The sequence below is a fragment of the Vigna radiata genome, chromosome 7, assembly GCF_000741045.1.
Source record: "Vigna radiata var. radiata cultivar VC1973A chromosome 7, Vradiata_ver6, whole genome shotgun sequence".
Classification (NCBI taxonomy): Eukaryota; Viridiplantae; Streptophyta; class Magnoliopsida; order Fabales; family Fabaceae; genus Vigna; species Vigna radiata.
Window position 1 is genome coordinate 34,234,368 of NC_028357.1, and position 15,000 is coordinate 34,249,367.

General features: G+C 29.7%; 2 protein-coding genes across 8 annotated transcripts; one reads left to right on the forward strand and one right to left on the reverse strand.

The window, feature by feature from the left end:
- The first annotated feature begins 324 nt into the window (after positions 1 to 324).
- On the forward strand, positions 325 to 2,866 carry LOC106767332 (anthocyanidin reductase ((2S)-flavan-3-ol-forming)-like). The gene is made up of 6 exons (XM_014652193.2): positions 325 to 511; positions 1,124 to 1,290; positions 1,408 to 1,608; positions 1,967 to 2,126; positions 2,252 to 2,465; positions 2,538 to 2,866. The coding sequence occupies exons 1-6, from the start codon at positions 385 to 387 to the stop codon at positions 2,680 to 2,682; spliced, it is 1,014 nt and encodes a 337-aa protein (XP_014507679.1). The 5' UTR covers positions 325 to 384; the 3' UTR covers positions 2,683 to 2,866.
- Positions 2,867 to 8,222: 5,356 nt separating this feature from the next.
- Positions 8,223 to 14,380, reverse strand: LOC106767663 (calcium/calmodulin-regulated receptor-like kinase 1). 7 transcript variants are annotated; one of them, XM_022783510.1, is made up of 9 exons: positions 14,173 to 14,380; positions 13,021 to 13,239; positions 12,883 to 12,930; positions 11,502 to 11,655; positions 10,452 to 10,578; positions 9,787 to 9,878; positions 9,602 to 9,673; positions 9,100 to 9,303; positions 8,223 to 8,982 (listed from the first exon to the last, which is right to left on the reverse strand). In XM_022783510.1, the coding sequence occupies exons 2-9, from the start codon at positions 13,185 to 13,187 to the stop codon at positions 8,662 to 8,664; spliced, it is 1,185 nt and encodes a 394-aa protein (XP_022639231.1). In that variant the 5' UTR covers positions 13,188 to 13,239; positions 14,173 to 14,380; the 3' UTR covers positions 8,223 to 8,661. The 7 variants fall into 7 exon arrangements, with proteins under 7 accessions (XP_022639231.1, XP_014508086.1, XP_014508087.1 ...); XM_014652600.2 differs by having other exon boundaries at positions 8,223 to 8,522; positions 8,657 to 8,982; positions 12,883 to 13,239; positions 14,173 to 14,379; XM_014652601.2 differs by having other exon boundaries at positions 8,223 to 8,560; positions 8,657 to 8,982; positions 12,883 to 13,239; positions 14,173 to 14,379.
- Between the last annotated feature and the right edge of the window lie 620 nt (positions 14,381 to 15,000).

Consider the following 15,000-nt stretch of genomic DNA (forward strand, 5'->3'; position numbering starts at 1 on the left):
TATATGGAATGTAAGTAATGGAAGCAGGTTTTCGATAGTGAAATATGATAGATTTTGTAATTTATTTTCCCATTGGTGTAAGATTGAATGTTAGAGATGGAAGATGAGGTGTAGATTTTTAATTCAGTTTGGCATCTTGAATTGAAGAATGAACAGTTGACAGTAGATGAAAATGTTCTTGTCTCCAAGACTTGTCGCTGATGTAGTCGTTGGTGAGAACAAACCACCAAACATCATCACGTGCTCACCTTCAACTTACACTACAGACATAACGGTATTTCGGGTTTAGTAGCTGAAACATTATTATTATTTAAGAACCTTCTCTCCTTATATGTAACATCAAAAACTGTCCTGCTGTGAGTTTCATCCTTTGAGTGTGAAATCATGGCCAGTGTCAAGAAAATTGGAAGAAAGGTATGTGTGATAGGTGGAACCGGATTTATGGGCTCTTGCTTGGTTAAGCAATTGCTTCAGAAGGGTTATGCTGTCAACACCACTGTTAGAGATCCAGGTTGCTCTCTCTATCTCAAATGTCTCATTGTAAAATTGTTTATACACTAACATTTTTTTAAAGGATCACTCCGAAATTACTGTCTATAATGTTTGGTTAGAGGAAGAAAAAGAATGAGTTTAATTTTTTTTTTTTCTGATACATGATGTGATCATATCACGATCTTAGATTCAACAACAACAATGGTTACATGGAGTGTGATGATGATAGATAAATACTTACTTTAGTAATTAAGTCACAAATTCATTGACAAAAACCATTTCGTTTTGCTGGTAATGTTTTTTCTCGTATCACTTAATTATACGAAAGACAAAGCTGCATAAAAGTTGAGGTACCAAGACGTACAAGACTGATATTATTGCAATATTGTCTTCTCTCTTTTGGCTTACCAGGTATAGTGTTGAAAGCTGTCCATCAGTTATAATAAATTTATCTAGAAAAATGATACTTTTGACATATAAAATTTTTACATTCAACACTATCATTTTCTTTTTGAAAACAATACAAATATGTTTTTTTATGTAAAAGAGTGTCATCTTATTACTGTTACTTTTGTTTAAATACAACTTTTTTTTTATGAATAAATTTTCTTAACTTAGTGTTTTGGTGCAGATAATACTAAGAAAATAAATCACCTTTTAGCACTGCAAAGTTTGGGTGAACTGAACATATTTGGAGCAGATTTAACAAGTGAAAAGGATTTTGATGCCCCTATAGCAGGCTGTGAACTTGTCTTTCAGCTTGCTACGCCTGTGAACTTTGCTTCTGAAGACCCTGAGGTAGATTTCACACCAAACAAGAAACTGCATTATAGATTTTACAACCAAATGCTTTTACATTTACATGTGTGTCCAAGAAAAAGACTAATGAGAAATTCTTCTGCAATTAATATTCAGAATGACATGATCAAGCCTGCAATATCAGGAGTGTTGAATGTGTTGAAAGCATGTGCACGAGCAAAAGGTGTCAAACGAGTCATCTTAACATCTTCAGCAGCTGCTGTAACCATAAACCCTGTCAAGGAGACAGGTCTGGTTATGGATGAAAGCAACTGGACTGATGTTGAGTTCTTGAGCACTGCAAAACCACCCACATGGGTAAAATTCAAACCTTTTTCTCCACCTATCTGGATCAGCTTTTGCCTAATTAGTTTGAAATGAAATTGATTTCCAAGTTAAGTACTTTAGTGATTTTTGTTATACTAGTGGTTATAACGTAGTTGCTGTAGATATAGTTCTGGACAATATAATAAGTCTACGCATCTTATAACATAATAGAAATTTACCTTATAAAATGCTGAATTTTAGTTCAAAAGCAGCTCATTAAAACTCAATATAACAGTTTCTATCGGACTAAAAAGCTAGTTAAAGCTGTTTCAATTCACACTCTTTTTAACATAGGACTAAAAGTGTGAATATTTTTACCTAGAATTATGTTAATAATCCAAACATGTAGGGTTATCCTGTCTCCAAAGCACTGGCAGAGAAAGCTGCATGGAAATTTGCTGAAGAGAATCACATGGATCTCATCACTGTGATACCAACTCTCACAACTGGTCCTTCTCTCACTCCAGACATCCCATCAAGTGTTGGCCTAGCCACATCTCTCATAACAGGTTCAAAATATGCACAACCTACTGGTTTAAGGACATTCTAGACCAGTTATAAGCTGGTACTTTTGTAGGACCATAGCAGATACATGTTTCAAATGTTTCAATGTCTTTTTCCTTGTACCTTGCAGGCAATGATTTCCTCATAAACGCCTTGAAAGGGATGCAGTTTCTATCAGGTTCAATATCCATCACTCATGTGGAGGATATTTGCCGAGCACATATATTTGTGGCTGAGAAAGAATCAGCTTCTGGTCGATACATTGTCTCTGCTCACAGTACCAGTGTTCCTGAGCTTGCAAAGTTTCTTAGCAAACGTTACCCTCAGTACAAAGTTCCAACTGAGTAAGCTTATACATGCATTTTCTTTCTCATTCAAGGAATCCATTTCCTTCATCACGGATTTTCTGTTTGCAGATTTGATGATTGTCCCTCCAAGGCAAAGCTAACAATCTCTTCTGAAAAGCTTGTGAAAGAAGGATTCAGTTTCAAGTATGGGATTGAAGAAATTTATGATCAGACTTTGGAGTACATTAAGAGCAAAGGGGCTCTCAAGAACTGAATTTGGAAATTGTTATGCTTGTTATGAGTAGCAGTTTGCCAATAATAATTATAATAACCAAACTCTCCGCTACTTTATTATCACCTTGTTAAATTACAAGCTATGATAAGAGAGCTCATTGTGCTTGTTCAAATTTTATGTTTGTGTTTATACTAAGCACGGATAATAAGTGATTTCACATTAAGTTTTTTTGTAATATAAATTATCTTTATTTTTTAAAGGAATTAAATAAAAAATAAAACTTAAATATATAAATTAGTTTTAGCTTAAATAAAAAACAATTTAAATTGATTTTTTTACTTATTTTCTTGTAAAAATGTTTATCAAGGACCTAAACAATATATTTTGTATTAAATAGTTCATCCAAATATTTCTAATACAAAAAGTAAAACTAAACCCTTGGATCAACTTTGTCACAAAATAATTAATGTCAATTAGTTGTTAGAATTTTTAGGTCACATTTAATAATTGTGTTAGGATAAAGAGTTAAAATTATAAAATAATATATTAATATTAAATTTTTTATTAAAGACATAATTGTCATAAATGATTATTGTATAAATAGTTTAAAATATTACGAGTTGATGATGAGCCAAAATAGAATTATAAAAATCTAAAATGTGACTAATAGTGGTTATATAATGGGTTATGATCCTCATTTGTAAAGAATGTAACATTAAGTACTGTATTAAGGTTTTGTTTCCTCTTCATCCCATCATGAGAGAAAACAAAAGTGATACTAAGACTCTCTAATTTAAAAGATCACATGTTCAATGTTGTTGATACCATTATGTACATCACTCTCAATGGCAAATTTAGGTGTACTTCCACATTCTATTTTGATCATGAATTAGTGTTTGCGTTCATTAAGGATTAATACATGATTCTACTATACATTTTGGATCTATATGGGTAAAAACATGTGGTTAGATACAATTATTATTTGATAGAAATTCCGTCATTGTTTCTTATTGCATTTCATACTATATTTTCCCACCTAACCTTTTTTACAAAATAATTAGTCACCACAAAAATCTTCCCTCATAAATTGCCTAGGAATCAAAATAATGGTTTTGACTCTCATACCAATTATTAGATCGATTGTTTACCACTCGATTACAAGCAACAACGGATACTAAGAACACTTTACTTAAGAAGGTAGTAGTCCAAGCATCATAATTTGATTATGACTTCATCCACCTAGCTTTTATAGTGGGACAATTGATATCAAAACCAACAATTTGATATGCTTAACATTTATATTTGCATATACAAGACCATAATGAAATTAAGTTGGTATCACAAGTGGCAAAAGATGAATAAATAAGAGGTCTCACATCACTGCATAGAGGTTGAACTTATAGTAAGTGGGTTGTTACCACTTAACACGACCAATTATGAGACAATCAACAAGGGTTTGTTGTCCATCTTTTTTGAAATATGCTGCAAAAAAAACCAGTTATGCATTTTTTGATGAAATGAACATTACATTATACAATGTGTCATTATTCTTACATAAGTTGATTGTGTGTTCATTTCATCCATAATAAACTTGGGATGACAACAACATAGATGTTGTTGAGTTACTTTGCCTTGATTGCGAGGATGTATTTATAAATATTAAACATTGTAGATGGGGACATGTGTGTTTAAGCTATTTGTAAGAGGTTTAAAATGTGGAAACAAACTATTGACTTTCACGACTCAAGTTTATTTGATACATATTGTATATTGTACAATATTATTAAATAATATATTTTATTTGAGGCTATTTCATGATGTGATAGCATGTAGATAATATTCTTGGGAACATTAAACCATTTATGAGTATTTTTCATATGCTAGTTTTGCAACCATCTTTCAAGATGACCCGCTCAAATACAAATAATACTCAATGCTAAAGACATCATGCAAAGTATATGCAAAATTAGATGAAAAAGAATTATTACCAAAAAAAACATTATCAATCCAAATGATATAATAGAAATGAGTGTTGGAAGGCATTTGACTTTGTAATGGAAAATTAGCATGCATTGCTTAAGAAATAAGCATTTGGGAATAATGTCATATCAACTTTCAATAATGTATCTTATATTAGTTATAGTTATCTATTTAATGTGGTGTATTGATCATAACATCATTCAATTTATTTATATGCAAGTTCTTTTGGACAAGAAGTCATAACTCTTCATCCAAGCTTAACAATGCAAAAATAATACAATAATCACAACGATTGTCAACTTTTATATCAATTATATATGAAATTGATCCAACATGGGAATCTATTTCATAACCATAGTCATATAAAATTGTCCCTTACATAACTTCCAATTAGATGAATTATTGTGTACATAATGTATGGCATCAAAATAAGATGTTTCATGATTACTAGATCTGGTAAACCTATTAACATGTCCTTTTGTGGACCTTGTTGATCTTGGAAAAATTATCAAATGTGCTTTGATGAATCCAACATATGTTGATTTAAAACAAAGAAAATAGAATTTGAAGAATATTCATTTTGGAGTTAGTTGTTCGAATGCATTAGACGACAAGGTTTTAAATATTTGATAGATTGTTTGATTTAAATCATAATTGATAGTTAAATATATTTGAATGAGCTAAAAGTGTAATGAAATATGTTAAAGTGTTCTACAATAATAATTTAATTTATTAGTTATACTTTTAATTTGTTCAAATATATTAATTAGAAAAGTTTGATTTCTGGTTGATATTTAGTTTGTTAAATTGAGGTTTTAAAAGGTTAAAAAATCTTAGTATGTAGGGATATATACTATGAACCGTTTAATAGACTAAAGTAACGATTAATCACTTAATTTAATTGATTAAGTGAAATCCACCCATTCTTTGAAACGATTCAAAATTACATCAAATTTGTTTACGACTCCTCGAATGATATGATAAAAAAAAAAAAAAAAGTTAATTTTTTTTCACATTATGTGTATTTTAAAGTTATGTGTTATTATAATATAATGGCATTTTCATGGATAACACTCGTTCTAGCTAATTTACAAGCACTATTTATTTGTATCCACAAATGTTCATTATCAGCTCCTACATAATATGACTTAATACATACTTTGAAATGAAGCCATGTAATATTTTATATAAGTTGTTGTTAAAGATATAACTAACAACATAAAGACTATTCTAAAATGAGACTTTAATTTCATTATATTACAATGCTATTGTGCAACTTAAAAATCATTTGAATCAAACAAAAGAGCTATTACCATAATTTATTATAAAAAGCTACTAAAAACCCTTTAAAACCAAATTATATTTTAAGCCAATTTTGAGTGCAAAAGTTTGTTATCCGTAGAGAAAGTATTAACATATTAAAGCAATTTATATTTAATTAAATTTAAAAAATTAATGTAATTTTAAAAAATATTTATTTTACCTATAGCAAATTAAATTGAACTACTTTTTAAATAATTTAGCTTTTTAAAAGAAAATAATTATAAAAGCATTCATTTGGACTGAAGAATCTGAACTAAAAATATATTAACAATTTTTTATTCGTAACAGAAAATTAGGGTCACAGTTTTTTTAAATAATACTTGAATGTGTTGACATATTTTTTAGTTTTAAATTTTAATATTTTTAAACAGATTACATACATTATAATTTGTTCGTAGTATAAAATGATTGTCTAATTATAAAAGTTATATATTTTACAATGTTGGTGAATTTTATTTAGAAAAAATATTCAACTATAATTTATTGTATCCAAATGATTTTTAAAATATTATATAATAATATAAAATGTGATATAAGTTCTTTATATATATATATATATATATATATATATATATATATATATAGTTATTTCTTATTATACATAAATAAATAGTTATATAATTATTTAATGATAAAAAAATCAATGAATAAAAGTTACCCATTATTTGTAAGTATGATGGGACATGCATGTTTGATTACGTTTGAAAATGCATTATATTTTAAATTACACATTTTATCATTCAACTTTTACAATTTTATTATAATGTAAGGCAGCATATCATAATTTTGAGAAAAACTCTTTTCTTTTTTATATTTCCTCGTCACAAAACAAGTGGGTTAATCTCTATATGAGGAGGAAGAGCTAGTGAAGTGAAAATCTTTATACCAATTAAAACTTGGTTATGGTGAGATTCGTTTATCATAATTTAAAGTCTTTTTGGGAAACGTGTTGCATTTAGTCATGACACGATGTTTAACTAAACATGAGTTCATTTGTATTCAAAAGCGTGGCCTTGAGATGTGTATTTTGAATTAAATATGATGGTGTGAAATAATGATATAATATGATATGATATATAATAATAATATTTTAATGTTGTGATATATAATCAAAATATATATGAATGATGATGATATATGATAATAATAAGGATAATATATATGTGTGATTACAATTATGTTTTGTTTACTATGATCATATTTTGTTTCATTATATTTTATTTGTGTAAATTATGTTGTAAGTAAGGATGTCAAAATAAACAAATGAGCTTACACATATTTGACAGATAAGGATTAAGTTAAAAAATATCAGCTTAACCCAATTCATTTTTTGGTGACCGTGAAATTTTCTAATCCAATTCAACTCATAACAAATTAATGAATTGATTTACTTATGAATATTTTATTTTTATAATTTATTTTATATATCATTATAATATAATAAAAATGGATTGAGTCGATTTATTTATTTATAAAAGTTAACCTAATTTTCTAAATATTATTATAAAGACAATGATTGAAAATTAAAGTATATATATAATTTAGATAAACAAATAAATTAAATATCTAAATTATTCAAACATTATTTAATAACATTTTACTATTTAAAAAATGAATTGTAAATATATATAATTAGAATTAATAGTTAAAAAATTATAAAAATATTAATATTGTTGTTATTGATAAATAATAAATCAATCTACCTTCAACCAAATTCAAACCTATTTAATTCATAAATCAACTCAATTCAACTTACTTCTAAAAATAATTAAAATTTACCAACTCAATCCAACTTAAATTCGTAGCAAGATAACTTGGTTCAAAAGTCAAAAACTCATTATTTTGACATCTCTAGTTACAAGTAGAAGTAGAAATAGATAGGTTTTCTGATGAATTACTAATTGTACTATATGAATTAAATGTCCAATGTTGAATCTATTATGATAGCACGATACGATAGAATTTGCAACTCTCATGATACGAATCGTAGGAAAACTTATTTAATCCAACCATATACTTTTAAATTTGTTATTAATTATATCTTAACATGTTTGTCTTATATTTTACATTTTTAAATGCTTATGAATTTTATGAATCACAACTCAAAATATAAGTTCTCCGATACCTAATTTGTATTGCGTTTCATCTACCATGATATCTATTCATTTTACCATTTATATGTATATTAATAGACAATAGTTTTGTTCAGTGTTATAGTAAAATTTAGAAAATTAAAATCTCAATGCTAAAATTTACAAAATTTAAAATTCACTGCTAAAATTCATAAAATTGAAAGCTCAATGGTAAAACTTATGAAAGTACAACAGTTCACTCATAAAATGTAATTAAAAAATATAATGCATATTCTATTACGGAGAGGATGTCACCTCACATTGGCACGTCATCACATCTTTAGTCATTTGACATCTAATTGACGAATATGCAAAAGATGTATAATTTTGAAATTCATATGATAAAATTCAGGCAATAAGTGGAAAAATGTAGTGGTAAACTATGAAAATACACTGATAGGTAAAATATAATGCAGATATTTACCATCCAAACATCAAAGGCACCTGCAGATTCACCAAAGATTCATTGGTTATGCAATTATCTACAGAATTCCAGTATGGTAAAAAGGTTAGATTGTTAACTGATTAAACAAAATAGAAGCAGGTATTTACACATCCAAAAGCAGTAGCTGACTCACAGAGATCATCGGCTATGCAATCTTCCCAATATATCTGTACTCGCAGTTGATGTAAAGTCCTTAGCTTCAATCTGGTCCAATTCAATAGACACATCCTTTAATGCAGCAGCAGATGATGTTCGGCCAAGAGTTTTACCATTCCTCTTACAAAGCTGAGATAGTGCTTGAACAATTTCACACATCGTTGGTCGACTTTGGGAGACTTCATTAACACATATGAATGCAAGTGAAGCCATGTCGTTAAGATTATGCACATCATATTTTCCATTTAATTGCTCGTCCACAATTTCTTCCCATCCAACCTTACCCCCACCTTCCATGGCTGCCTAATGATAACCGTAAATACTGTGTCAATCTTAAGTATTTAATTGTATATTTTCAAATGTATCAAGACACATGCATGCAGCACAGAACCAGCACACACAAACAGATACTGTTCTTACTAGTTTTACGTATTCCATGAGCCCAAGCTGCGGATTCCTGCCAGTTATGAGCTCAAACAGTAGCACACCAAAGCTATAAACATCACTTTTCTTAGTGAAGGTTCTTGTGGACAAATACTCAGGATCAAGATATCCGAAAGTTCCACGAATATTTGATGTGCGAGGTATGATCATCTCAGGTCTGGAAAGCCCAAAGTCAGTGACCTAAACATATATAAAAGAAGAAAGGTTTTGAGCTTCAATATCGAGAGAAGCAAGTGAAGGGATAAGATGATAAAGAAAAATTGCGGAAGAATCTTAACAAAAATAAGGTATCATTTTCAGGAAAGCTTATGGCAGCATCATTTTGATGATATAGAAAAGAAAAATTTATGAAATGCAATGCATATAAATGGAAGAACAAATAACAAGAAAAATGGCACCCAAACTAATAATGCCCCCATGAAAGTTTTAAAGTATCACCAATATCTTAATCTGTGCGAACTAAAAGTGTAAAGATCACCTTTGCCTTCATAAACTGATCCAACAGTATGTTGCAAGATTTGATGTCACGGTGCACAACAGGTGGAGAAGCCTGCAACAAGTTCGATTATGAATAACAAGAAACCAAAAGGAAACTTATTCCATTCCATGTTCTCCATGTGTAAGTTGACCGATTCAATTAGTTGATTTGAGTGTTATATATACCCCACAATGTAGATATTCCAGTCCCCTTGCAACATCTAGTGCTATACCAAGCCTCAAATCCCAATTCATTGGCTCACGACTTTTTCCAAAATCTGCAACAGACAAGCGTAAGTTAATAGAGAACAAAGAAGAGTACAAGTAAAAATTCTTCTAAGCTCCGGAAGAAAATATGAAATTTTGTTTCCTAGAATTCTCTTTTGCAGTATGATAAGTAGTCTGTGTCAAAGTTGATGGAAAGCAGCCCAATATATAACCAGATTAATTTGATCTCCTCATATATGCGGTGACAATTTTTTCAGTAAAATACCAGTGGTTTAAAATGAGGAAATAAAAGAACCGCAACATGAACAGTAAAGCATGACATACTATATAACCATGGACTGGACGACAACCAACAAAGTAAATATAAAAGTTCAGTCAGACTATAATCAAATATTTTATTTTTCAAAAGACAAAAGTAAAAACAACTCAGATTTTCAAAAATTATTGAATTAGAAGTTTATTGATATATATCATTGATGCACGATATGTCAATACAGAACCATTTTATTGAGGACCAAATAATGAAGTCATTAGACACTGAGAACATCTACTCCGTTTGGCACTGTACAAACAAATTTCACCTTCTAGTATAATTGACAAGAAAAAATGGATCTCTTTCTAACCATACAAATGGGAAGCAAGGCTGCCATTGCTCATGTAAGTGTAAAGAAGCATATGTTTTCCTTTGTCTGCCACATATCCCACCAAATCCACAAGGTTTCTGTGATGTAATCTTCCAAGTAATAAAACCTGCTGACGTGAAAGGAAAGATTATTAAGCTCTCTTAGTCTTACCATCCAAAATCATCAGTCAAAATGTAAAATCTCTGGAAAAAGAAAAATAGGAGTAAAAAACAGTTGGATAGTAGCTTGTTTTAAATTAAAGGTAGTTACCAGTAAAGTAACTGAATGACAATTAGCTCTAACTGTTAATGCCACCAGAAAATAAAGTAGAAGAACTAGTCCAAGACATAGGGGAAAAGTAAAGATTTAGTATAATTACATACTAAGAAATGACTTTCAAATTATCCAGAGAAGTTTAAGTGAAAGTTAAAGTAGATATCAATCCTGTAAAAATTTAAGAAATTGTAGTATGCACAACAGACTCTTTATCCTTCCTCACATATTAAAGTAAACTTGAAAGAGAATGATACATTTGACTCATTATCCATATATTATATATACCGCAGAATACCACTTTAGAAAACTAATTTTTTATATTCATTTGATAATATCTTTGTTACTTTTTACTTTTTCTTTTCTTCTAAAACTACAAAAATTTACTTTTTTTATAATTATTTTATCCGTGTAATATGTGTCAAATGAATATAAATATATGTCACCTTATCATTACTTTTCTAGAAAATATCAGGGATCAATTAGTTTTCTAAAGTGGTATTCTGCGGTATATATAATATATGGATAATGAGTGCAAGGTTAATAATGTAAGATTTTTTTACCCGTGAGGTTTTTTACCCAACTTAACTTTTAATGTAACGGAATTTCCCAATATATTTTTTAAGGTAAAGAATCAGTAGAATTCACATGCAGAGAATCCTACTGGGAAGCAATATCCTATTCGGAGCCTAATTCTATACAAAATTCCTCACTCAACACAAAAGCAAAAAGCAATTTATACTGACACATCAATAGAAAGCTAAGTATACCACTTACCTCAGTTAAAAATTCCTGCTCTCCTTGTCTTGAATTAGTACCTAAGACTTTAACTGCAACTGTCCCACCTGTAGCCATCTGAGCTTTATAAACAGGACCAAAGGCTCCGTTGCCAATGATGGTGGTGAAATTAGAAGTAGCCCTTTGTACATCTCTGGAAAAGGTGTCACAAGGTTAAAAAAAAAAAAAACTTAAAACATGAAGAAATAGACAGCACAAAGGCAACAACTAAAAGGAAAATACAGAGATGATTACCAACTTCAGTTACTAAGCTACTAAGAAATATGTTATACAAACACACCATCTAACACCGTGGAATGGACATCCTGAATATGGAATTAGATATTTATAGGTGGTCTCACAAGAACCCAATAACAATAGCATAATAGTCCCAAAGAACTTGACTAAGATAGGTTTTGATACTATCTTAGTAAGTAGGTTTATACCTGCTTCAACTTTACAAAATCAGCTAATAAAGTAAGGATTGCAGTCCACTTATGTATTATAATTCAACCTTATTCCTAACCGAATACAGTCCAAGCTGAATTATATATTTCCTTATTAGTAATGTTGCATATTTTAATCTTCTTCTATTTCAGGTTATACTTTCTCTCTTCTGTGAGAGAAATTTCATTGCATTCTTACTGTTTATAATATCTAGACAATTTTATTATGCTAATGGTTTTAAAAGAAGATTCCCCAACTTGTCCTACCACAATGTCTGAGGGTTTTTGAGAGTGCAGTTGCAAACGGTTAAGTACGATGGAAATATGCATCTTGTAAAATCTCATATCTCCTAGAATAATAAAAGGAGTTAGTATTGGTGACTATATAATGGACAAGTCTAAGTTGTTTCTCATCTCAAGTCTAAAACACTTTGAGTTAGTGTTTGGCTTTTCTTATATTTTTGTAGTAGAGTGTTTTGAGTTGTAGTTAAATTTTTGCTTTGGAGAGTGTGAGTGTATTTGGAGTCAAAGGATTGAGAGTTGTAAACAATGGCCGTGGTTTTTTCTTTGTATTTGGAATTTCCACATTATATTGTTTGTGGTTTTTCCCAACATGAAGTATAAACTGTATTTACCAACAACTTTCTGCCATATCAAAGATTTCAATAACAATATAGCTGCAGCTTAAAACCTTCATTCAACCCGATATTTTTTTATTTTTTCGCCCCTCACATTGGTTTCCCAGATATTACCTCATTTGTGAGTTATCACACACAATTGTTGGACGTATTTGCTTTCAGAAGTGCAAGCTGAAGAACACATAGCCACAAGAAATATAATTTTGGCACAAACATCTCCTCTCAAGATAATTAATGATTAGTAGGGTCTAAAAAGCTAAGAGATCAAAGTAGGAAATAATATAAAGATTATCGTACTTGTAAGAATACTTGGGAATTCCGCATACCGACACTGCACTGCTTCTCCTAAGATTTTCCAACCATAAAGTCATGTTACTCCACTCAGATGTTCTAGGTGACTCCTCACCCTCTGATAATGTTGAGTTAGAACCATACCCTTTGACATTAACAGGAATGGTCACTGCTCTGTGAGAAATGCTCTTATCAACCTTTGTGGGCTTCCTTCGCCTTACAAGGCAGTGTACTATGGATAATGTCAAACCAATCCCAACCACAAAGCCTATACAAATTCCTATTATGAAAATTAAGGTAGTTCTGTTCATCTCATTTAAACTGAGAATATATTATTTCTACTTCAGTGTCTGCCCCTTGTACCTGAAAATCACAAATACAAAACTGTTGAGAGCCAACAACTATCATATCTGTCATTAGATAACATAAGGAAAACCAACATATAGATAATTTTGTATCAAAAGGCATTGTTTACATAATCAGCTCTGTGAGTAGCATTTATTGAATAGTCATTTCAAGCTGAACAGATTCATTTATTTAAAGCTTAGAAAAACTGTGCACCACTGACTACCAAGAACAGGTTCTTGTGCATAAGCCGCATTTCTTTGTAATTTTTCACCATATGAAATATGGCTAGGAAAGCACAATCACCATAGTAGATTAAGACATTTCTTATTTCTCTGCCGGTAAATCACAAAAAGAGACTTTTTTTTTTCATTTGAAATCAAATCAACATATGGCGCTTCCCATTTCCCACTTCTTCGACTGCTTTAAATCACAGAAGATACTGCAAATGATAAATTCACTCTAAGAAAGAGGAAGCTAAAAGAGACACCCCACAACGCTTTAGACTTCCCCTAGGGATAATTTCAAAAACCTCAAGCTTGCAGTAACTGAATGATTCGTGTCATCATCCATTCCACTCAACTTGCTTAAAATATAAAAGCGTAAGCAATCACCACACACTGGTGAAATGAACAATCGGTGAATCACAATCTCATTACATAAGAAGAAAAAATGGCATAAACTTACTATAAGCAGGTTGAACTCAAAAGAATGTAAAACAACTACCAGTCAGTCTTACGCTCAAAAGAATATAAAACAACCATTAGTCAGTCTTACACGTGATTCATCCAGTAGGAGTAAACAAAACAAATAATGAAAACAGAAAAGTATACACATCTAAATCTCTAAAAATGAAAAATTACAATAAAATAAAGTACAAGAAAATGAAAATGCAAGTATGGATGAACATGTAAATCTTTTCATAGTAAAAGAAAATGAGGGTTTTCTTACAGAGGGATGAAGAGAATAATGTTGTGCATGTGAATAAAGACAGGGGCAAAGGATAGTGATAGAGCTACAGAGTGAGCAAGACCTTCAACAGTAGCAAGTAGAGTAAAGAAGAAGCAAGGTCATCAATGTAAGTGAAAATGAAATTCCGAAAACCATGAGAGAGAAGAATGGAAATTGTGCAATGATGAGGAAAATGCAGATTTTAAGCATGGGAGAGAGCATCAAGTACTCTGTGTTAAAGAGCCAAAAGAAAATATGTGAAAAGACAGATCCATAATTCCATTTTTTTTATTTTTTTTTAAGTAAAAAGGTACAATTTTTTTTTAAAAAATTATTTTTTAATTAACATTGTAATATTTTAACATTTTTTTTCAACAACTTTTTTACAATAAATTATTATGTGTCATTATTTTATTAGTTTGTATATTTAAAATAGATTAATCACTTATTTATGTCAAAAAAATAATTTTTTTATAATAAGCTACACATATGTATCTTATATGTTTAATATGATGAAACACGTTTTTTTATTTTATTTAAAAATAATATATTTTTTAAATTTTAAATAAAAAATTTTCAAAAATTAAAATTTTGAAACGTAAAAATTTACAAAGATTTTTCAAAGTAAAAAATTGAATTAATTAATTATAAGAATCTTCTTTCATCACCTATGTCATCTTAAATGAAGTTTAGTGGAAAGTAAGGTTTCTATAATTGAAGGATCCGTACAAATATCACATCAGATCACCCTTTTTTTTATTACTTTAAATAAAGTATCTTATTTTAAATAGAGTATCATCACATTCCTTATTTATTAAAACTACTAAA

Excerpts from the sequence above, each read along its gene's own strand:
- LOC106767332 (XM_014652193.2), top strand. The coding sequence starts at position 385 with ATGGCCAGTGTCAAGAAAATTGGAAGAAAGGTATGTGTGATAGGTGGA. Across the intron at positions 512-1,123 it reads CACCACTGTTAGAGATCCAG|ATAATACTAAGAAAATAAAT; the intron begins GTTGCTCTCTCT and ends GTTTTGGTGCAG. Across the intron at positions 1,609-1,966 it reads CTGCAAAACCACCCACATGG|GGTTATCCTGTCTCCAAAGC; the intron begins GTAAAATTCAAA and ends CCAAACATGTAG.
- LOC106767663 (XM_014652600.2), bottom strand. The coding sequence starts at position 13,187 with ATGAACAGAACTACCTTAATTTTCATAATAGGAATTTGTATAGGCTTT. Across the intron at positions 10,579-11,501 it reads AGCAGGAATTTTTAACTGAG|GTTTTATTACTTGGAAGATT; the intron begins GTAAGTGGTATA and ends TCACGTCAGCAG. Across the intron at positions 8,983-9,099 it reads TCATGGAATACGTAAAACTA|GCAGCCATGGAAGGTGGGGG; the intron begins GTAAGAACAGTA and ends GGTTATCATTAG.